General features: G+C 36.8%; 1 protein-coding gene across 3 annotated transcripts in view; it reads left to right on the top strand.

The window, feature by feature from the left end:
* LOC113783050 (probable LRR receptor-like serine/threonine-protein kinase At3g47570) overlaps window positions 1-25,301 on the top strand; it is a 49,465-nt gene that overhangs the window by 1,538 nt on the left and 22,626 nt on the right. The window contains exons 2-5 of one of the 3 annotated variants that reach the window (XM_027329068.1): window positions 1,379-1,489; window positions 2,013-2,084; window positions 2,160-4,163; window positions 4,261-4,773. In XM_027329068.1, coding sequence (XP_027184869.1) covers window positions 1,379-1,489; window positions 2,013-2,084; window positions 2,160-4,163; window positions 4,261-4,322 — 2,249 coding nt within the window. In that variant the 3' untranslated portion in view covers window positions 4,323-4,773. Of the gene's footprint in view, window positions 1-783; window positions 1,490-2,012; window positions 2,085-2,159; window positions 4,164-4,260; window positions 4,774-25,301 lie in introns of those variants that run through there. The other 2 variants (XM_027329067.1, XM_027329069.1) reach the window with 2 other exon arrangements.

Here is a 25,301-nt window from a genome sequence, read left to right as displayed (position 1 = left end):
ATTTTTTTTTTTTGGGGCATCATCTAATTTGCTGTTTTGTGCAGACATAGGTTTGGGTTTGAGTTTAATTTTACCATTTATTATAGCTATTAAACTTTGTTTATTTAAGTGCAAAAAAGAATTGGTTTAGACGCTCCAATAGAATATATATATACTCCTAATAGTGCTACGTTAATATTTTAATAAATTTGAAATGAACAGACTTAGAACCTACAATATAAAAGCCTTCGTTTAATTAAGAATTTTTAGCTGATAACAAGATTTGGAATTAACACAAAATTTAAGGGATTAAATAACGAATTTCCCATTTTTGCTTTCTCTTTCACACATTTGAAGTCCCTTAGATAGATTAACCATGCATCGCTACCCTCTCTTTTTGGGCCATGGCACCCCAAAGTCGATTCTCTCCCATGGAAACTAAATAAATTCTACTCTTTGCATAAAGCAAATGGTGACATGGATGTATAGGCATAACTTGACCGTAAAATTCCCTAGAATAGTAGTCAAAAGAATTGTAATCAGCATCACAATTACATCACTGGTCAATGTCGTCAATTGGAACTTAATCTGAAAACAGAAATCAAATTAACAAACATTAGCCATAATATTACTGAGACCGCTATATAATGCGACTCCTCACCCATCACGCAGCAAACATTAGCCATGGAGAAATTTCACAACCTCTCCCCTCTGGGAATTGTGTTGCTATGTTTTCTTTCAGCTTCCCGACCAATATTACCACTGATCAGTCATCTCTTCTTGCCTTGAGAGCTCGCATTTCAGTTGACCCTCTACAAATCTTGGCCAAAAACTGGTCTGTTGGCTCTTCGGTCTGCGATTGGATTGGAGTGACCTGCGGCTTTCGGCATCGTAGAGTGACCGGCTTAAATATTTCGAACATGAATCTTTCCGGCACCTTACCTCCACAACTGGGAAATCTATCATTTCTTGTTTCTCTTGACATGAGAAACAACAGCTTCCATGGAGAGATGCCGCAAGAAATTGCTCGTTTGCGCCGATTGAAAGTACTTATTTTGTCCATCAACAATCTCAAAGGAGAGTTACCCTGGTGGATTGGTTCATTTCATCAGCTTCGTCACTTGAATCTTAGAAACAATAGTTTCACTGGTCTTATCCCTTCTTCCATCTCTAACATGTCAAACCTACAGTATATAGCTCTTTATAACAACCATCTGGCAGGAGACATTCCCACAGGGATTTTCAACATTTCCTCGCTGCAAATGATTGACCTTTCAAATAATAGCCTATCATTTAACAAGTGACATGTGTTACCATCTTCCTGGGCTGATTAGACTTTCCCTATCATTTAACAAGTTATATGGTCAATTACCATCAAGTAATTTAGCTCAATGTTCAGAACTTCGGGTGCTGTCTTTGTCTTTCAACGAATTTGGAGGTTCCATACCAAAAGAAATTGGAGCGCTGAAGAAGCTTGAGGAGCTATTCTTGGGTAACAACTATTTAGAAGGTAAGACCCTTGCTAATTAATTCTTTCACCATATACGGACAAAGCCAAATAGCACATGTCTTGCACAATTTTTACTCTATCTTTCCAGATTCCAACTCAAACGGCAAAAGATAAAAGAAAAATTTAGATCTGAAGATTGTTTTCTGCCGAATGAATTCTCAAAATGCTGCCTCAAGGAAAGAATTGTTACCAAAGATTTTCAGAATTTTTGGTTCCTTTACAGCTAGGAAGACAAGGGATATACGCAGTAGGTAAGAATATGGTCCTGATGGACAAGTTAATGGCGAAAACATATTCATATTTCTTAGGGCTCTACAGAATAGCAAAAAAAAAAAATTCCAAAAAAATTAATTTTCACATGCATTTAATTTAGAATGTCTTTTTTATTCAAAAACGAGCCAATTTCAAAATGTTGACATGTGCCGGGATGTGCCCAATTTCCCGCTTTTGGCCCATTAATTTTCTCATTTACTTCCATCAAATATCTCATCTTGTTGACATTTATTCCATTTCATTTTTGCAGGTCAAATTCCAAAAGAGATTGGTAATTCAACTATGATTAAAATACAAAATTTTGCATACAACAACTTAACAGGTATGATAATTTTCTCAATGGCAGAAATTAGAGACTTAAATGGTTTAATATATGTGGTCAATTTTATTCTGGCAGGTGTAATACCACGAGAGATTGGTAGCTGGTACTTTCTCCAACAACTCGAAATGGAATTCAATGGCTTAACTGGTTCCATACCAGTAGAGATCTTCAACCTCTCAAAGTTGAATATTATGTCACTTACACAAAATCAACTATCAGGCAATCTTCCATCAACATTCGGTTATAGGCTTCCCAATTTAGAATACCTTTATCTCGACATTAATTACCTTTCTGGAGCATTACCTAGTTCAATCTCAAATTCTTCTAATCTCCGTCACATAGAATTTGGCGGTAACAAGTTCACGGGTCCAATTCCCATTTCCATGGGAGACCTGAGGTTCCTTGAAGAGCTGCATCTAGGCGGCAACCTCTTAGTGAGCGACTCCTCATCTCCAGAGTTGACCTTCATCACTTCATTGACAAAATGCCAATATTTGTCAATATTGGACTTCAGTGACAATCCATTGAATGGGATCATTCCAGACTCACTCAGTAATCTTTCAACTTCCTTTGAAAAACTACACGCACCAAATTGCAAAATAAAGGGCAGCATTCCTGATGGAATTGGAAACTTGAGAAGTTTGATCCTATTAGATCTATCAAACAATGACTTAACTGGGTCGTTGCCAGCTACAATAAAAGATTTTCAAAAGCTTCAATACATGGGTCTCAGTATGAACAAACTAATTAGCAGAGTTCCCTTGCATTTTCTTTGTGCTCTCCACAACTTGGATACAATGAACCTTGGACAAAATCAATTTATGGCCTCAATTCCAAAGTGCTTCGCAAATCTTACTTCCCTGAGGCATCTCAACCTAAGTCACAACAGACTATATTCTGCTCCACCTGAGGAAATATGGAACCTGAAAGATCTCTTGGAGCTTGACCTCTCCTCAAATCTGCTGAGTGGATCTTTGCCATATGCTATTACGAATATGAAGATGGCAAATTGGGTAGATTTGTCAACCAATCAGTTCTCAGGTGGCATTCCTAACTCAATTGGAGATATGCAGAACCTGCAAAATCTTTCTCTAGCACACAACAAATTGCAAGGATCAATTCCAGAATCGATTGGCAAGATGTTAAGCTTGGAGTCATTGGATCTATCACATAACTTTCTCTCTGGATCAATTCCAATGTCAATGGAGAACCTTCGGTATCTTAGACATTTTAATGTCTCTTTTAACAATTTAAGTGGTGAAGTTCCTTCCAGAGGGCCTTTTATCAACTTCACTGCCGAATCCTTCACTTCAAATCAAGCCCTCTGTGGAGCTCAAAGGTTTCATGTTCCCCCATGTCCAAATAATTCAGCTCACAAATTGAGAACAAAAAAGCTGCATCGAAGAACTTTTATTCTATTGGGGATGATAATAGCAGTGGGAGCCGTGTCCTTTGGATTTGTTTACCTGAGATATCGAAAGAAAGATGTATTTTCCAGTGGAGCAGATTTATCCTTAGTTGCAATGCCAGAAAGAATTTCATTTTTTGAACTTCTACAAGCAACTAATGGGTACAATGAAAGCAATTTGTTGGGGGCTGGAAGCTTTGGATCTGTTTATAGAGGTACTCTTGATGATGGAAGGGTTGTGGCTGTTAAAGTGTTCAATTTACAAGTCGATGGAGCGTTCAAGAGTTTTGATGTAGAATGCGAAATGTTGCGCAATCTTCGCCATCGAAACCTCACAAAAGTTATTAATGGCTGCTCTAATCCTGAATTTAAGGCATTAGTGCTTGAGTTCATGCCTAATGGGAGTCTTGAGAAGTGGTTGTATTCTCACAATTATTTTCTGGATATAATTCAAAGATTGGACATATTGATTGATGTGGCAGGTGCATTGCAATATCTACACTGTGAGTATGCAACTCCAGTAATTCATTGTGATCTGAAGCCAAGTAATGTCCTACTAGATCAAGACATGGTTGCCCATCTAAGAGATTTTGGCCTTACAAAGCTGTTGAACGGGGAAAACAGCATCACATACACTGAAACACTCGCCACGCTTGGCTATCTCGCACCAGGTGAAGAATTTTCTAACACAACTAAATTACTATTTCCCCAATCGTTTTTGTCTTCCAAATTATAAAAACATATGATGAATTTATATGCATCTTGCAGAGTATGGGTTGGAAGGATTAGAGTATCAGCAAAATGTGACATCTACAGTTTTGGAATCATGATAATGGAAGTCTTCACGAGAACAAATCCCAATAGTGAAATGTTTGGTGAAAAACTGAGCCTGAAGAGCTGGGCGGCTAATTCAATACCTGATGGATTAGCTAATGTCATAGATGTTAATTTGCTAGAGGAAAGTGATGAATACTTTGTTGAAAAGCTAAGCTGCATAGCCTCAATCATGAAAGTGGCTCTAGGCTGCACGATGGAGTCTCCAAGAGAGAGAAGCAGCATACAAGATGTTCTTGTTGCACTGAAAAAGATCAAGCTTCAGTACACGAGTCCCCTGTGTTCGGCGACTTAGTGGTGCATGCATGTTCTCTGAGCAAGATTGCAACCTTCTTCTTGATTGTCTCATTAGGTTATAAATTTGTAGTGGTATTCATAGAGTACATGTTAGAAAAACCCTATAATAATTAACAGTGTAAGTTGATTATCTCACTCTGTCTTTTCTTATTTCTTTTCTTTGCACCTGTTTAATCGCCCTTAATTTGTAATATCTCACAATATTCACCAATCCCATTTTGGGTACCTAAGGACCTATAATCCTTTTCATAGTGAGTCTTTACTGAATCCATGTGATGCATAATAAAACTACTTTTGAGCCATAGATGGAAAAAGAAAATAATAAATAGTGTGTCAAAAAAGTTGCAATTAGTAGGTAAATGGATAGGTTGTGGAGGTGGGCAATGATTTGGATAAATTAATTAAGATTATTTATCTAGCAAACTGTGATTAGGATTCTAAAAATCCTCAAATCAGAATAGTTCTCATGTACTATAAAGTTTAACCCACCACACCTTGTAAATCCTAGAGTTTCGAATTAAAATTCATGCACATAAAATTCTAAGCATCACCTTTTTAAGGGCTTCTTTTTTTTTTTTTTTTTTTTTTGAAGGAAGGGGGGGCGCACAGAATAAGTATACGAAAAGAGTGAAGGTGACCCACAACAAAAATTTTAATATTATTACCAATATTCCAACTTTAATGGTGAGAATTTGATTTTTTACAGACAAAATTAAATAAGGCTCAATTCTTATTAATGACATAAATATAAGATGCCATTAAAATTGGTTTTTCTAGTCTCTGACTCCCTGCCATAATGGCTAGATAAAAGGCAGGTTTGGCACTTGTTTACAAAGATTGAAAATTTTAATGCTAAGCTATCCACAAGAGGGGTACAAGATGAACATTATTTGAAATAATTACTATAACACTTTTTACAATATGATGTATGTGAGATAGAAAGATGGTTGAAAATATAAAAATATGGGTTAAAAAATATATTTATAATGCAAGCGAAATATTATTTAGCAAAACTGAGCTATCCAAATTTTGTGTTTATCCTGTGCGTTTAGAGACTTAATATCTCTTCTAGCTATTCTTGAAAGACTATTTTTCCTCTGCCTTCTTTACATATTCTTATTTTATGCGTCAATAGTTGCCATTTTATCTTGTTCTTTCACCAGAAACAAAACAGTGGTCATGTGGGAGCTACCAATCAAATGAACAATTTTATATCTTTTGTTGTCAAGCTGATGAGGGCCATTCCTTTTTCCAAATTTTGAAACATTTAAATGCCAAATTTTGGGTCACAAATATAACTCATTTTCGTGTCTTGTTCAAAAGGGTAAACTAAGGCTGCAAATGAAGTTCGAGTCTGAGCTCGACTCGAACTTGGCCAACATCGAATTCGAGCTAACCAAGTCGAATTCGAGCTTAAATTCGAGTTCAAAAATATTAAACTCGTTAACTCGCAAGCGGCTCGAGCTCGACTATATATATATATATATTTTTTTTTTTTATTTTAATAGTAAAATTATATACATATATCCCTAATATTTTATTATTTGTTAAGAAACATTATTATTTTATTTATTTTTTTAAGCTCGAGCTCAAGTTTTATATTTTGAGCTCGTCGAGTTCAAACTTCATAAACTTAGATTGAAACTCGATTCGATTAGGTCAAAACTCAAGTCGACTCGACTCGTTTACACCTCTAGGATAAACTATGAATACTTTGATATCACTTCCCTACATTTTCCACCACCTTTTAGGCTTCGTTTGGGACTGCAATACTTTTGGTAAAAATGTATTTTTAGGTGCTAAAAGTACTTTTAAAGTATTTGGTGAACATCATCCCATAAAATTAGAAGTAGAGTTTTTTGTGTTAAAAACACTTTTAGTAAAAACTCAAATTTGGTGCTTTTAGAGTAAATTTTGTGATTTAAAAAAAATATCAATTTTAATCATCTTATCCTATATTATGAACCAAATAAAGAGATAAACACTTTTAAAAAATTTCAAATTACACATTATTCAATACAATAAGTACTTATTGAATTATGTCTCCAAACAATATATTTAAAAGCATTTAAACAGTTGATAAGTACTTTTATTAAAAGCTCCACTAAAAAAGTACTTTTCAATAAACTACCGCAACCCCAAACAGACCCTTAATATCGCTTATTGTAATAGGAGTTTACATTATTACAGCACTCAAAACATAAGAGGTGCTACGCAAAATTGGCAGAAACCTAAATGGAGGTTTACAAAATTATCCCAACTACAAATTTTGCAACCAGGATTAGGCACTATAACAGAAGTTCAAAATGTGCCAGATACAATATCATATATTATATTACCACTTAATTAAGAGAATCTTCTTTAGAAGAAAAAAAAATACAAACAGAGCAATTAGCCTCTTTCAGCATCTTGGATGACTTTATGATGTTTCCTAAGCCAAAAAAAGGCCCTCCACAATCACCGATATGGTGACACACCAAGCAGTGAGTCTAGGCCGGACAACTGACATTGAAGAAAACTGTAAACTGACACAGACGTCATTGCAGCAATTCGAACCACAACATCTCCTCCCTGCAGAAAACAGGGAGTAGTTGGCATGTCTTCAGATGAAGAATGTAACACGTATATTTAGTTAAACAAAATTTGATGCATCAAACAATTTGTACAAATGCTAAATTTGCCTAACTTGATGATGACGATGCAGAGATGGAATTTTCACTACATCAACGTCAGAATAGAAATTTCAGAAGCATCTTATAGAAAAATGTTACTTCTGTTTAAAAAATCTTTCTTTTACAATAAGTGCCCTCCATTCAAGGACGTCTTAAAGGTGCACGTTCTCTGTGAGATTTGTAGTTTTCCCAACTCTCCTAGCTTCTACTTAGTTGTCTTCTTCTTTCTTTTTTTTGTGGTCAAAAGCAGCAGCATTTCATTGATTAAAAATGGTCAAACATACAACTTATAGCAACTGCTCTTCAATATCAGTCTTCCAAACAGTCTCAAATTTCAAGTTATCAGCAAATTTTGCTAATCTACGACTAACATGGTTGTTCTCTCTTTTAGTAAAGGAGAAACAACACTTATCAAAAGCTAAACTCAGTTGTTTAATATCTTTTATGATGGTGGAAATTTGAGCATCCTCCGCAGTTTCCTCGCCAAGTTTGTCAACCACCACTTTGCAATCTGTCTCAAATTCCACATTTCTCCAGCCTTCAATCCTTGCTCGAACCATTGCTGCTCTTAGTGCTAATGCTTCCTCCACTTTTGCTTTTCTGCATACTTTTGACAGGCTTGCCCATGACCCAATCAGTTTGCCTTTCTCATCTCTTGCAATGATATATCCCCCAACCTTGGTTGGGTAATTATTCTGTATTGGTGCCGTATCTGTTAGGCTTGGCTGGAACCGGGCCTTTCGGTCCAAGGAATTAAGCGGTTTGAATTTCCTATGTGTTGGTTGGATTAGGGGCGGGAACGGTCCTCAGATTGACCGTTCCCGAGCTGTTGTCTCACAAAAAGAAAGGTGAGGCCAGAAATAAACCACGTCAAAAGGCTTCTGTTTGGCCCAAAACGACGTCGTTTTATTAAGTGAGACAGTCAAAAAAATGGTTATGCTCTGCTGACCGTAACGGCAAGAAACGGAACGTTATGACCACTAGTAAGCAAAGTCCCGCCCAAAGCGAAATGTCGAAAATGAAAAAGCGCACTTGGACTCCCACCCAAACCAGACGAAGCAGTTGCTTGCGAAAAGCCACGAAGGGAGAAATAAGAGGGGAAAATACGAGATTGCCAACACTCTCCAGCGTGACATTGCGAAAAGCTGTGGAAGTGCAACATTGGATACGGAAAAAAATAGCAAGGAGAAGCAAGAAGTGGTGGAGTGGTGGACAAATTTCTGGTGATTCGGATTTATTATAAGAAGAAGAAAGGTGAACCCAAGGTTGAAGAGGGGAAGATCGTAGGCGCGGGAGTAGTGAACGACCGAAAATCAGTCAGGTATTCAAATTTTTTGAGTCCTACGATGATGTAGTAACGTGTGTGAATTGACATGCTTGTTGAAGGACCTTACTTGTGGATGTTGTTGGCGTACAGTATGATGATCGCTTAGAGGGATATCACGTGAGCACAATTTTGTGTATAGTAATGAGTAAGTGCAGCATGATAGGAGTATTATGTGTTAGTTTTTGAGCATGACAGAGTGAGAGTGGGAAAGAAGGGGGAAATCGTACGGCACAACTGCTTGAGAAAATGTGTGCATGGGTTCGGGAGTTAGTATTGAAAAAATGGGTGCAGATTATAATTAGTATGCGGTAAGTAGGTAGTACAACGCGTTGAGTGTAGCATACACTGCTACATTCGTTGTTATGCATAAACACAAAACTGGAGAAGTAATGCAAGTTGTGGATCAACGGGAACATGACAGAAACAGAATAAAAATGTTATCATGAAATTGGGATGGCGTTTTTGGGTCTTGAATGGTGTAAGTTTATTGTATTAGTTCGTGTGCACGAACACAGTGTTGGATAATTGTTACATGTTGTGGTTGAATAGGTACATAGAAATAACAGAGTTCAAATGTTTTGTAATGAGTTGTGCGTCTCATACTTGCTAATGGAAATGTTATTTTGAAATTGAGATGTCGTATTTGGGTCTTGATTGGTGTAAGTTTATTGTATTAGGGCATGCGCATGAACACAGTGTTGGATAATTGTTACATGTTGTGGTTTAACAGGTACAGAAAAATAACAGAGTTTTACTGTTTTGTACTCAGTTGTGCTTCTCATATTTTCTTCTACATTGATGTTACAGGTTATTGGTTTAGTTGCATAAAGAGAGACAAGTTTCTAGGTTGGAAGTGAATGAGTACGAGAGTAGGTTATAAGTTGGCAATGTGAGGCAGACGGAATAACAAATCATGAGGTTTAGCATAGTCAGTGTGGAATAACGGTTAAGAATCTTACTAGTTATTGTAGGTGCACATCATGTTGGATAGTCATTACATGCAGTCATTTAGTAGTGACACTAGCAGAAGTGCACTGTAAAATTGGATGAACATACACGTAAAATTGTTTAACGGGTTTGTTGCTTCATTCATATTGTTGAAGAGTGTGATAAATAAAGGAGAAGGTGATTGAATCGAACTTGATAGGCAGGGGAATAGATTATGAAATGACTAAATGAGGGATAATTAACCAGAAAATTTGGTATTGAGACAAACAAATTGTGAAAAGGAAGATTACTTGTACAATAATTGTTCTGGTTGGACATCATCTTTGATAGTTGTTACACGTAATAGATCAGAAGTTACAATAATAGAACTGGTCTATAGAATTTCATGAAGTTACTATAAATTTGGATGGCCCCCTATTCTACTGCATTGGTATTGTACAGTAGCATAATAAATAGAAGAAGAAATTGATGGATGAAGTACAATCTGATAGGTAGAACAACAGATTATGTAGATTAGTGGCAGTTGGAATAAATAACAAACTGTGAAGAATGAGTTACTGAGTGTGAGAAAAAATGTTACAGGTCGTACTATAACTAGCGTGACTAATATTTGATGCTCATATATTATGTTTAGCAGTACTTCATGATATGTTATGACTGTGGTTGGAAATAAAATTTTGGAACTGAAGTGCAATATATTTGTTAAAAACATTAGTTTACATGGCAAGAATGCGAGCAGGAAGCACACTTCAGGAAGCAGACAGAGAAGAACTCGCCGAAACAAGTGGTGGTACAGAACACGGTGCAGCACCCACTTCATCGAATAGGTAAGTGGCCAGTGCTTGCGTAAGGTCTTGGCAGGTTAGATTTGGCATCATTATAATGCATTACAATGTTGACTGTTCAGGGGCAGGATGGGAAGGAAAAGAAGCAGTAAAAGGAATGATCGTTTAGGTGGGGAGGAAGAACTGGTTACAGCGGGAACAAGCGAGGTCGCAGAACCAGTCCCACCATTGAATCCATGGATGAAGTTCAGGTAAGATTATTGAATTTGAGAAAAAAATAATGGTACTAAATAGCACATATAACTTTGGAGTTTTGAATGTGGACAGGAAAGAGTATCAACACACGGTTTCGGCGAAGGGTGTTAAGCTGACCGAGGTATGCTGTCCTAGCAAAATAAACTGAAGAATCATTGAACTGATGGGGTGCCTAAGGGAAAAATAGTGAAACGAGCAATTATTTTGTGTTTAGTCTAAAGTGTTTTTTGACTTAATTTATTCAATGCAGTACAATGACATTGCCCGGGCAGCATATAATAAGTTGAGTGAGGAAGAAATGAGGAGGAAGCGAAAGGAGGAGTATTTGAAAGAGAAAGAAGAGTATGAGAAGAAATAGAACGTCTAGGAAAGCCGATATTGCGAAAAGCACGTGTTCAAATCAAGGTAAATACACGGCATGATTCATCAAACACGGATACGAAACTTATATTAGTCTAATGCATATATCTAAAAAATGGTGTAGAATCAGAAGTACACTATCCGATGCTCGCCAAAGCAGATGTCAAGCTTCGTTTCACGAATCGATGAAACTAAGAAGCAGCAGATTAGAGACATAGGATTTGGAGGGCTGCTAGACATACAGTGTCACTGGATTCCTAGTGGCATAGCCACCTGGCTTGTTGACAACTTTAATCCGACATTGAGCAGTTTAAATATACATGGAGATGGTGTGCTACCTTTAACGTCAAAGGATATCAGTTTAATCCTGGGGATCCCGAACGAAGGTCCCGTTCCAGTTGAAGACACCGATACAACCGAGGTTGGGGGAACTGGACCAAGTCATAGGACATACAAATGGAATGAGCTCCCAAATGAGTTGGTAGCCATGAATGCAGGGGAAGAATTCTTAAGACTATTCGTGGCATTTTGTTGTGGATGTCTACTGGTTCCAACCACTAGAGCCGAGCACAAAATAAAGCTTTGGAACTGTACGCAATTGGTTGATAGGGTAGCCAGATTGAACTGGGCTGAGTATGTGAGGATCGTACTATGCAATAAGGTGCTAGAGGTGCAAAAGAAAAGTGAAAAGCAGCACCAATACGTTGGCGGTTGTATCTTCGTTCTGCTGGTAAGATTAGACAGTTGTAGTCATGACGAAATATGCTCTAATTGTTACACAGTGCACCAGAGAGTTAATTAGTTTTGCGTGCCTTCATAACTACTGTCTGTATTTCCACATTTTATCGAATTCAGTGCGATGGATTGATTAGATTATGCTCAAATGAATGCGTCTACGATGATGTTTTAACAGTGTGGTCAAGTTTATCTACAGTTGAATTAATTGCTGTATTGTATTGCAGATTCATTATCTTGATCGGGTACAAATACTGAAGCATAAAGTGTCGAGGACTACTCCGCGAGCTAAGGCATGGACAGATGCTCTGATCTCTGAAAGGGATGCACTTGAGATTAAAAATCTTGGAGCTTATGGAAAAGGAAAACTGGTAAAATGTTATATATTGTTGACCTCATTTCATATAAAAGGTAGTGGTCTATGTAGTCCAATGTTTTTGCTATTGAAATGGTTGGTTTAATTTGTTGTTAAAGATTGGACAATATGATCCGGATGATAATGAATATGATGGGCAGAGTACTGAACTACCCCTGATTTGGTAGGGATGCTGATGAACAGCGGGCACGCCGATATCGGTGTAAGTGGGTCTGTTCCATGATTTAATGAAATTTGTTGTTTGATTAGACGTAATTACTGCATATTGTAAGAAACATTATTGGTTATTGATAGGCCTATCAACTTCATTCATGTTGTAGTATCATGTTAATATGTGATACCAATCCCAATATTACATCCCTGTCTAAAGAGTTATTAAAAATTAAGTCACATGAATGGAAATACAGAAATGATCTCTTGGCCAATCATGTTATAAATGTATGAAGTTTCAATGATCTCGGGTGACCATTTTATTTTTTAGTATATAAGTTACAGTTATAGAACCTATGACCGCAATTCAAATGTTAAATTAAGAACCTTTGCGTAAATGTACTATTGTATATGCCTGTATTGTATTCCATTGTTGAGAGCATGTGGCTCATTTATGGATTGATAATTTCATCATCTAACTGCAGGTTGAGCTAAATGAGCTGTATAACATTGCTGTTAGTAGCCAACGAAGGATATTGAAGATTGCAGAAATCCTCTCCTCTCAGCCGAGAGCAAAAGCTTCCACTTCTGGGCCTGAAGCATTGGACAAAGGGAAAAAACCTGTACAGGAGGACTATACAATGCACAAGAGTCCTGATACCGAAGAAGAGCTGGAATTTCAATCCGCCGAAGAAGAGGCCAACGACGAGGATGATGATGCTGAAGAAATTGATACGGAAGGGTCTGATGAAGACGAGCATAATGCAACGCAGGCCGAGAAAGACGATGCCAATACGAGGACAAATATTGAAGGTATCCCAGACCCAGAGCTGAATGAAGATGTAATGGACGTGGAGAATCCAATTCCTACCTCATCAGTCGTACCCGATAACATCAGTCGCGGATTGGAACAAGGGACCACCTTGACAACAACTGCGCAGGGAAGCATTAGACAGCTTCAAGAGCACGAGCAGGAGCAATACAGGTCAAACGTCATAGAACCTGCCGAAGAGGGTCAATGTACAGTGCAACCACCTTTGCACGCTACTGCATCGACGTCACATCTGCTTGAGCAAGAAATACCACGAAGGTTGCGATCATATGGTCGAAAGCGGAAAGGTTGGTATACTGTTATTATTCATAAGGTTCTAATTCAAGTAGTATGACTGTAACATCTATTATCATGTACGGTAACTGTGTTTATACCATCATGATGGTCTGAACTCTCGCTTGTCATCATCGAAAACTTGTGAGGCATACTGTCATACCCTGTCCGATGTGAAACACATATGAAGTTGATGTAACAAACGTAATTAGGCATATTATGAAAGTATGACTTTATTCATGTTAAGAAGTTAGTGTGTTTCGAAAAATTGTAGTTACATTGCGGTGGAAAAATGTAACAAAATAGTTATTGAAAAGTTACAGTATGTTTAAAAATAGTTACCAAAAAATTTGGTAACTTATAGATTAAAAATTAGTATGTTTGAAGAATGTTTACAGTGTGCTTGAAGTTTGTCACAAAATAGTTACCTGAAAGTTACAGTTTGCTTTATTGAATACAAAACTCCATAGAGGGGATCGTTAGTCTCGGAATTTATTTTACATTATTGTACAATAGTTACCGGAAAGTTATACTGTGTTCGAAAGCTGTTACGAAATAGTTAATGGGAAAGATGCTATTTCATAATTAATGCAAAGTCCGTAACTCAAGAATATTAGTTACGAAGTATTTGTAACTTGTTACATTAGTGATTATTTAGACGAAAATTGAATGTTATTGAAGACTGTTAGTCATTATAATTAATAGATAAGTTACAGTTTCAAAAATTAAAAATAACTCCATATTAAATGATTGCTGTTTAAATGTGTGTTTGTAAGTTGATACTCACTTATTTATTGGTCAAAGTGCATTTGAAAACTCTTAGAAACAGTTAATTTAGCATACTGTTATGGTGTGATTGAAGCCTGTTACAAATTAGTTATTGAGAAGTTATAGTGTGTTTGAAAATTTATCACAACTGTTTGAAAAGTGTTAGTTACAGTGTGTTTGAAGAGTCGTACAAATAATTCTTGGGACAGTTGCATTACATTTGAAAAATAATCGATTGGTGTTTGATGACTGCTAATTGCATTGTGTCTGAAGAATGAAGCAAAATACCTTATAATTTGTTAGACGACAACAAATGTATGTCATATGAAATGCATGTTATTTGCCTTTTGTAGGAGGCCTGGACGTTGAGGTGAAGCACAAGTCTACACGTGCAACAAAGAAGAGCACCGTTCTGCGGTCAGCAGAGTTTATTCTACCAGCACCTGTGACAGTTAGCCTATACGAAAAAAATGTGGTTGCATATGCATGGAATCCGGACCAAAATCCCAAGTAAGATTCTTGACAAAACTATTAATTCGATCTTGTGATCCATTTACTACAATAAGTACGCGTGTGGTTCATAATAAGATGGCATAGAAAAACAGATTCAATATGGATGAGATTCGATTTCATATACATTAGTCAGATTTTCGTGTTTTGGAGTAGGAGTAATAATTATTAGAAAATCGTTTAATTGTGTCCTGGATGTGATAGGGACATACTTGTTCAAATGTATCAATTTTCGCTGACTCGGCTTCACTTGAAGACACTGAAAAATGGCATGCATGTGTCTAATCGGGTCAGTAGTTCATTACTTTTAGTCAAAAAGTTTGATTATGTATCTATTGATTGGAATATTCATACGTAAACTCACCCAAGCAACACTCAATTATATGTTTTGATCACCATTTGCCATTGATTAGGTGATTGATATGTTTGCCCGTCTCATGAATTGGGGTGGAAGAACTGCCAAAATTAGGAAGCTTGAACGCTACATCGTAGAACCTGTTGCAGTTGTGAGTTTGAAATTTGGACTGCATCCTACAGTTGTGTTAAAGTTTTTCATCATCATATCTGAATTGGTATTACGATCCAACGCACCATTATTAATGTCTTCTATGCACCTTTCACTCGGCTATGTTATTGGTTGCAGGAAGGAATTTTAAAAATGGGAAAATTCGACAAGCTCTCTGATGCCAGCTTATCAGCTAAGCTTCTAAAGCTCTTCAAGGTTCGCAATAACAATACGGGGGTTGATCCTGCAAATTGTGATTGGGTATGCAATTATCAGTTTTAATCCAAAACTTCTTATGTGACTGTTGAACATTCAAAACATGTGTGAACTCGGTTATGTAGAATGACCTGTCTGACCTTTTTCATACCTCATTTGGCGCAGATACTTGTGCCAGTATGCATAGAGGGGTCTTGGTTTGTCTACAGCTTTGGTGTCTCAGAGAAAGAAGTGCACGTTGCTAGACCCTGATAGCACTCAAGCAAAGAGCAAAGACATTAGTGTACTGAATCGACTGGTATGTTGGACAAATTGCTAAATGCATTACACGATATGACAGTGACACATTAGTGGATTGTAATCAGTTTTACATAATCTTTGGTGATATAGAAACGTGCACTGGGTTTGGTCGTGGCGGCAAAGTTTGGCAAGGAAATTGACTTCTCCAGTTTCGGATTTTCTGTTGCCGATGTCCCTCATCACTCACCCAACAAAGTGTAAATAGTTTGACTTCTCCCGTCATTATTGTTAGAGCGTGTACTAAGTTTTTTGTCCAACATATATACCATAACTGACTAATGAGAAGACAACGTGAACAGGTGTGACAGTGGTGTTTTCGTTATGACATTCCTAGAGCATTGGAGCGGAAGGTTGGCTGTTCGGCTTACAGAGGTATTACAATTGATATCCCTTTTCTCCCTACAATCCATCTGAAATTGATTTAATGCTTGTTACCTCGACACTCAACTATACTAATTCCTACCTCTTGTGCTGATAGGAAAATGTTGGCAAGTATCGAGTGCTGTACACAGCTCGATTGTGTAACTCAGCGGAGAACTCAAAGTTTCCGGACAGCTTCGCAAACCTGCAAGTACCTAAACGGGCGCAGTTGAATGTTGGTAATGCCTGATTTATAAGTATTGATGACTGGGAGAGAAGGAAATTCACAAAATTGCATTTGACGTGCTTTTGTATATTATTACGTGTATATGACAGCTTTTGGATTGCTGTAACTAATTTTATTTTGGAGTCTACTGAGAAGGACCTTTCTTTTGAGACAGTAGTTTTGTTTTTCTGGAGACATTAGCATCAATACTGATTAGCAATTTGTATCGTGGTGCTGTTTATTTATCATTTGTGGCCATAAATTATGAATTTAATTCAGGTTTTCTGTTGACACTAGAATAATGTCAGTAATAACATTAACGGAGCATTAATTGGTACAAATGTGTCGTGACTCTATGGTTCAAAGATGCTCGTCGTGACTCTGTGCCAACTATACTGGAACCTATCTTGAACAATGTGTAACTATAGAACAAGCGCCCAATTGTAAGCCTATTTGTTCGTTATGCAATTGGATGTAACTTGTCAGTAAATAATTGACATATGAACAAGTCAGTAAATAATGCAACGATTCATTTGACATGGGTATATACAAGTTGATGGGTATATACACTGAGGTCTTTCAATTTGACAAGTTGTACGCTGAAAATAATAAAGGGATTGACCCTCATCCAAAGGGAGAAAAGGCAGGGACGGTTACCCTCTGTGACAGTTAATGGCCAAGATTTGGCTAACAAAATTTGTTAAAAAAATTATTTTGGAAGTTACAGATTAAAAATTAATACTGATACTCCGTATTTGAAGACTTTTTACAGTGAATTTGTAGTTTGTTGCAAAATTAGTTATTGAAAAGTTACATTTTGAAAATTAATACAAATTTCATACATGAAAGCTGGTAGTTATAAAGTGTTTGTAGGTTGTTACAAAATAAATATTGGAAAGTTACAGGGTGTTCAAAGACTGTTACAAAATAGTTATTTGGGAAGTTACAGTTTCAAAATTAATACAAAATTTCATATTTGAAAACTGTTAGTTACGATGTGTTTGGACGTTGTTACAAAATAGTTTTTGGAAAGTTATAGTGTGTTCGTAGACTGTTACAAAATAGTTAGTTGGGAAGTTGCAGTTTGAAAATTAATATAAAACTCCATATTTGAAAACTGTTAATTACAAAGTGTTTGTAGGTTGTTACAAAATAGTTTTTGAAAAGTTATAGTGTGTTCGTAGACTATTACAAAATAGTTAGTTAGAAAGTTGCAGTTTGAAAATTAATACAAAAGTCCATATTTGAAGTCTGTTGGTTACGAAGTGTTTGTAAGTTGTTACAAAATAGTTATTGGAAAGTTACAGTATGTTCGAAAACTGTTACAAAACAGTTATTGGGAGTGTATAGTTTGAAAATTAATACAAAACTCCAAATTTTACATTTTGTTAGTTACGAAATTGAGAACCTGTGGCCCGGATCTGATAGCGACTTACTTATTCAAATGTTTCAATTCTCGCTGACACGACTTGACTTGAAGACACTCGAAAATGGCATGCATGTGTCGAATCGGGTCAGTAGTTTATTACATTTATTCAAAAAGTTTGATTATCAATTTATTTATTGGATTAGTGATACGTAAACCCAATTGTAACAGTCAATTACATGTTTTGAAAACTATTGGATATTGATTAGGTGATTGACATGTTTAGTCGTCCCATGAATTGGGGTGGAAGAACTGCCAAAAGTAGGAAGTTGGAACGCTACATCGTTGAACCTCTAGCAGTTGTGAGTTTGAAGTTTGGAGTGCATCCTATTATGTGCTAAATTTTTTCAGCATCATATTTAAATTGGTATTACGAACCAACACCAACACACTATTACTGACGTCTTCTACACTACTCCCACCCGACCCATTCACATAACCTAACAAATTGGTAGTTACTCGCAAAATTGCCGATTGCAATACCATAAAAGTACACCTAAAAAAATCTATTCATTATGTGTACTTCGGGTTTTGTGTTTGTTTTCAAAAAACATGTTACTTATTCTATACTTACTAATTCTCGAGAATTATGTTACTAGCTAGCTTATATCGTTTCTTGCCACATATTAACTCCCACCTATGTGTTGGTCCGTGTTAGCTCCTGATCAACACACAACCACTACTTCAACAGAAGGTTAAAACACAAAAGCTTATGTGGCCCAAAAGGAGTTTTAGATCGTTCAAATGTCTTCATCGAGCAATTTTGGTGGCGGATCTACTGAGTTAAGGTACCAATATCGGTACTGTCACTGTGGAAAAAGGGCTGGGCTGAAGATCGTGGAGTCACAGAAACCAATGAAGGGGTTGCTGTACTTCGTCTGTGAAGGAAAAACTTGTGCTTTTTTCGCTTGGTGTCATCCAATAGGGAGGAATCATGAGCAAGTTCAGGCTAACTACTGCCCTCCCTCACCTAATCGACAAGCAATAAGTAGAGAAAGCTCCTTCGACAGTCCCGGAACAGTGCAAAATGAACCAAACTCTTTCCCGTATCATGTGCACCGAATCGGACAAGATGTTCGACAAATGAAAACGTTCATGACGATATCGATAGCGGTCGCCTTTCTGTTGCTCCTAATAGCAATTTTTCGCTGACAGCACTTTCAATTTTTTTACCCATATGATATGAACTTCGCCTGTAGTTTGTCGGAGATGTATCCTCTATAGGCAAAGTTACACTGAGGTCCTTGTACTGTTGACTTTTCATTTTGGCAGTTGATCTAGAAGATAGAGTAAACAGTAGATACAGTCGTATAGTTGAATGAAACTGGTGAAGTCACATTGAAAGTTTTTGGTGAAATTATATGATTGCTCTTTTATCTAAAATCACCTGTGTTGTTCAATTATTTTGTGTTAATGACTCCAACCAATTGAAACTATGAATTGTATAATGATGCACAAATGGTTACCTTAATTGTAAATTGTTACAATTCGTACGTTCTTACTTACAGCTTTGTTCGTCCTAAGTTACAACATTCAAGGAAATTAGTTGTCAAATTGAAAATCTTTAATAAAGCATCAGGAGCAGAAGGAGGTGCTTATTCAGGTACTATCACATTGTGGGTCATTGAATGACCAAGGCCATTCAGTTTTAGACATCTGACTCTGGGCCAAAAAACTGACATTCATGATAAAAAGATTTTATGCACAATATTTTACGTATTACTGTGTATGCACATTATCGAAATTAAGGTCACTGATGTGTAACTCTGTATTCACATCGGTACCCTTAATGTTGCAATACAGGTCTTATCATGATAAAAACTGTAAAATTTATTTTATTTTCTGATGCTGATTAGTGACACGACGTAACACTTATTAAGAGTATCGATACTAAAAATATAGTTCAACATTTTGTCCATACGATTGACAAACTGTTCATATATTGCTACAATTCGTAAGTTCTTATTTACCTCTTTGTTCGTTCTGAGTTACAACATACATAAAATTTCTAGTCGAATTTGAAATCCCCTATAGAGCATTGGAGCAGAAGGAGGTACGAACCACTCATAGAGGTAGTAAATTTGGGTCATACACTAACCAAGGCCATAGAGTGTTACACATCTGACTCTTGGCCAATAAACTTTAAATTTGGGCTGTCATGAAACTGGTGACAGTGTAACTGTGTATGCACACAGTGAAATGTACATGAATCTAATGTGTAACTCTGTATCCACGTGACTCTTAAAAGTTGGTGTACAGGACCAAAATATGATAAAAGCTGCAAACATGTGTTGAAGTCTGTAAACGATTAGCAACAGCACGTAACACGTATATTCACTGTCGGTACTACAAATCTGGCGTTTTGTACGTAACAAAACTTATCCGACATGGTTCAGGCACTGCATGTGGGTCTACAGTCTCTTCTCCCGTGATGTACTAGTTGCCCTCATATGCGTTCGGGAAGATCTCACTATTTTAATGAGATGTTCGAGAAGGTCTCGCAACGCAATATTTTGGGATTCGAAACGATCATCGTAACTATTCTCAATAGATACTTAATAAAGTGTCTAAGAAATTTAATGTGTCGGCGGGAGGAATTATCGTTTCTGCCAAGGAAAATAGCACAAACAAGAGAAGATGAAAGGTTCATCGAATATTAACTAGTTGTATTATCACTAGTTGTAATATCGGGGAATATCTAGTTGGAATATTATTCAGTATTAAATAGAGCAGACGAAAAGCTGCTGATTGCAAATTCATTAGTTATAATAAATTGTAACATACAGCTAACTGGTTGTAACGCAATCCGTACATAGTGAAACGTACAGGTCACTGATGTGTAACTGTTTATCCACATGACCCTTAATATTGGTGTACAGGTCATTTTATGACAAAAGCTGCATAATTTGTTTTATTGTGTGAACAGATTTGACACAATTCAATGGCATGCATCGAACTCTACAGCTTCCACTGCGACGACAAAATTGTTTGGCCTGAAATGCGTTGTCCAGTGATATTTTACCACATTGTGAGGGTCCTGCGGACTATAAAAGGGCGCGGTTGCAAAAGTATATCCCTCAACAACAAAAATTTTTTAGTCCACCTTTCATTACTACACAAACATTTTCCATTTTCAATAACTTCACACTTCCCATTTCATTCTACTGAAGGGTGGCAATGAACCCGTGCATGAAATTTATTATTAGTATTCTTCAACCCTCCTCTAACCTCAATTGCAGTGTCATCAATAGAGGGATCACACAGAAATCAAGTTCTTGGGTGCCAAATAGCAGCCAGTAGGTTGCATGATGTTCGAGAAGATCTCGCTAATTTAATGAGATGTTCGAGAAGGCCTCGCTACATCAATTGTTTTGGGGTTCGAATCGACCTTCTCTATGTTCTCAATAGACACTTACTAAAGTGTCTAAGAAATTTTATGTGTTAGAGGGGAGGACTTTTTGTTTGTGCCAAGCGCAATTGCACAGACGAAAGAAGAGGAAAGGTTCATCAGATATTAACTAGTTGTAGTATCACTAGTTGTAATATCAGGGAATTTCTAGTTGTAATATCAATAGTTTTAACTAGATAAGACGAAAAACTGCCGATTGCAAATTCATTAGTTGTAATGAATTGTAACAAATACATAACTGGGTGTAACTCAATAGACACTTACTAAAGTGTCTAAGAAATTTTATGTGTTAGAGGGGAGGACTTTTGTTTGTGCCAAGCGCAATTGCACAGACGAAAGAAGAGGAAAGGTTCATCAGATATTAACTAGTTGTAGTATCACTAGTTGTAATATCAGGGAATTTCTAGTTGTAATATCAGTAGTTTTAACTAGATAAGACGAAAAACTGCCGATTGCAAATTCATTAGTTGTAATGAATTGTAACAAATACATAACTGGGTGTAACTGAACATGTACATGGCGTAACCAAAATTTGTTGCATCTTAATATTAGTTACCCTACTTTCAAATTACGTGTCCCAACGAAGTATCATGTTCTTCTGCGAAACTGTTACTTATTATGTGGTCATGTGGAACCAAGCCAAGCCGCCAATTGTAAGTTCATTTCTGTACTGAAGGAGTAATACCTATTGAAATGCCTGTAATACTATCTGTAATACTCATCATAAATACAATTGTAAACAAATTGTCTAAATTTTAACATATAGGCAAATGACAAGGTGCATGTACAAGCACTTCAATAAGCGGTAACAGCTTATTAACGTCCTGTAACGTACATATGCTGGAGGCAACTGGTTGTTCCCAGGTGTTGTATGGGATACAACTGATAACAAGGGATGTAATCCAATATTCATCAGGGTAGCGATAAAACAATACTCTTTATAATCTCTAGTCAAACAAATTGCTTACCATATTTGGATATTAATCATGCCTGTTAAACAGTTGTAACTAGTTGTAACGCAACAGTAACATATCCCTTACTGGTTGTAACCTATTGTGTACTGTTCGTTCTTCCTTTTTGTGACATTGTAAAACTTTGTTTTAACGTTACAAATTAATTCTCCAAGGAATTATTTTCTTATGCGCACCTATTACCAACATGTGGTCGTGACCTGGCTTGACCATAATTCAATTAACCTAAAAACTTATAATACCAATTGATGTGCCTGTGATACATCATGTCAATGGTGCGCTAAATTCGTCAAGCGATACAAAACAAATGGCCTAAATGATAATATTTTAATAAAAATAGCCCAATAATAATTCGAATTTAGCATCGTAACAAAATCAAGACAATTTATACTTTAGACTGTGTTATCTTATACATCGTACCTTTGGCGGTGCGATCTATGCCAATAAATATGTTATTAAGGTATGCAATTGAATGTAGTAGAATGGTATACATATCACGACAGCCATTCAACTGTTATAATCGATTTAGTGAAAAATATCCGATCACAAAAAACACGTTCAATTCTATTGTAAAATTATTATTTCAATTTTCTACCAACTTTATAATTTCCTAACAATTTTATATAACCCAATACAAACTATTGATGATTACTACCACTAGATGCGATTACAATTGTAATCCACTTGTTTAAATTTGAAAAGAGTAAAATATCAATGGTGCCTGTACAACCTCGTCAATAAGTTGTAACACCTTATTAACTGCTTGTAACGTACATATGCAGTATTCCCAAGTTGGGACAACCACTTAATGTCTCGTTCAAAAAATATAGTTACATATCATTCATCAACCTCATTCTCGGGGGAGGCGACGTCAACGCGAAGTTGCAATCCCTGGGTGTTATTTCTTTCCTGAAATGCGTAACGATGGTAAATCAGCAAATATTATTAATGAAACATACGATTAATGATATACGATGTCCAAGTCTCCAATTAATAACATTACATAAATATGGGCTGTAACGATAAAAGTTTGTCACCTGAGGTGATGGTGCAAATACATGATATGCATCAACATCACAGTGTGTTGAAATTGCCCCACGCTCCTCCTACATTATATAATATAAGTAATCGACTGTCAACAAATCATTACCAGTGCCTATATTGCTCACTTGTAAAGTTAAATTGGACTAGACATTATAACAAAAATGATATATCAGACCATTAAGACATTTCTGACGGAGTTATGCTTGGAAAAAATGGAAAATCTGGGATGCATCCATTCTGTAGGGACACTTGCAGGAGGCCCCTGATTAGCCAAACAGTGGACCTTGGAATAATAAAAAATAATACGTTATTAAAGTGAGCATACGTTAACTACATAATTTGCATGATTTGACAGCCTTCGGGTGCCCACCATTAAATTAAAGAAAAAAAGGTAGCTCTACTACATGAACAAGAAGGTTTAGTTTTAACTACTAAATGTATGCATACCGTTTGACTTTCATCGATATCGGGAGCAACAACATTTGGAGGGCCATTCACTGTCTGACTCATTGAATGCGTCTACAAGTTTCGTATGGGCCAAATCATTGTATAAGACAAACAAAATACGTATATCAGGAGGGATGACGGCCGTAACAACATTATCACACAATGTAACATCAATGTAACTATTTATGCTGTTAGAAACATCCAAATAAAAGCAAGAGTCATGTCCATTTTATACTAACCGAAACAGAGTCAGTAGATGAACGGCATCCCATAAACATGTATTCCTCAAATGAAACTGATGTCGGCTCCGATTCTGAGACCTACAGTATTGACACGACAATAATATTATTTCATAATGAATCTTACCTAAACTTTAGTTAATAGTATAACAATAACTTAGTTTTAGCATAAATGTTCCCCGAGTACCAAAATTTGATCCATACCGTAGTCTGTGTAGTCCTTGATAATCTAGATTTTCTTTTTACTCTGTCAAATTTATCGACCCAACTTCGCATCACTCTACTTTTCTTCCCACCGCCTCGTTTTTTAATGCCTCTTGTGACTACTGCCTCCCCCATTTCATTCACAATTTCAATTTTATCTCGTTCCTCCATATTCAGATTTTTTTGATTTTGCAAAGGTTGCTCTTCGCTTTCTGAGAGGAGGAGCTCAACTCTCTTTGCCAAATCGGATATGACAGTGATTGTTACTTTGCTGGTGTCCTCCGACATTGCTGCTCGAGTTGCGACCTTAATCATGGCTGGAGCGAGCTCCCGATAACGAGTTGAAATCATTATTTTAGGATCAGCCACAATTTCCCGTCTTCGCCGATCAAAACAGTCTCCAGCCCGAGCTCTTTTTGTCCATCGCCTCTTAATGTATTCAGGAGGAATTATTTTTATGCCCACAGTATTAAACACCTTCAACGCGTGCCCACATAAAATGCCTTCATTTTCGTATTTTTTGCAACTACAACGTACACTTAGATCATTCCGATTGAATACCACTATTCTTTCAGGTCCTCCATCATACCTCATGACCGCAAACTCCACAATCATCGCTGCATCTTGTTGTCTCAATATAACCATAGCTGTTGACTCGCCATATTCATTTTGGAATGCAACAAATACGGTTGGTGAATACGTCTCTGATGCATGCACGAGCATAGGTGTTTGCCTTAACCCGACCATGGGGAGCTTTTGCCTCATTTCATATTCTGCGATCAGTTCATTATGTCTCTTTTCATCAACCACCCGATTGAAATGTCTAAAGAACTGCACAAGGTCATGATCCAGTTTCAAATGATTTTTAATTGCTGCATTTAGGCTTTCGCTGAGTTGGGTGCTTCGCATTCCCGCGGTCCATCTTTCTTTCATCATGCACCTTGCCCATTTATCACGAATTTTATACAACCCGGAGAGCCATTCATTATTTTCAAGATTGTGTTTCTTCACCATCGCCTCCCACACCCTATTGAATTGTTCCACTTCTTCAAACTCATACATGCAGGCACCAAACATGTATGGAAGATCACTATTTTCCTTGTAGTGATTGCCAAGATGTTTCATAAAATTACGCCTTATGTGAAACGTACATAGACCGTGAAATGTTTCAGGCATAACAACTGAAAGAGCGGCTGCCATGGCATGATCTTGGTCGGTTAGTATGGTACTTGGACGCTTTCCGCACATTGCTTCTAGAAATGTACCAAACACCCATTTGAAAGAATCTATAGTCTCATCATACATAAGGGCAGCACCGAATATCACAATTTGCCTATGTT

This window comes from Coffea eugenioides, chromosome 9, assembly GCF_003713205.1.
Source record: "Coffea eugenioides isolate CCC68of chromosome 9, Ceug_1.0, whole genome shotgun sequence".
Taxonomy (NCBI): domain Eukaryota; kingdom Viridiplantae; phylum Streptophyta; class Magnoliopsida; order Gentianales; family Rubiaceae; genus Coffea; species Coffea eugenioides.
The sequence above is the reverse complement of the archived record's forward strand: the minus strand, read 5'-3'. Positions and strand labels throughout refer to the sequence as shown.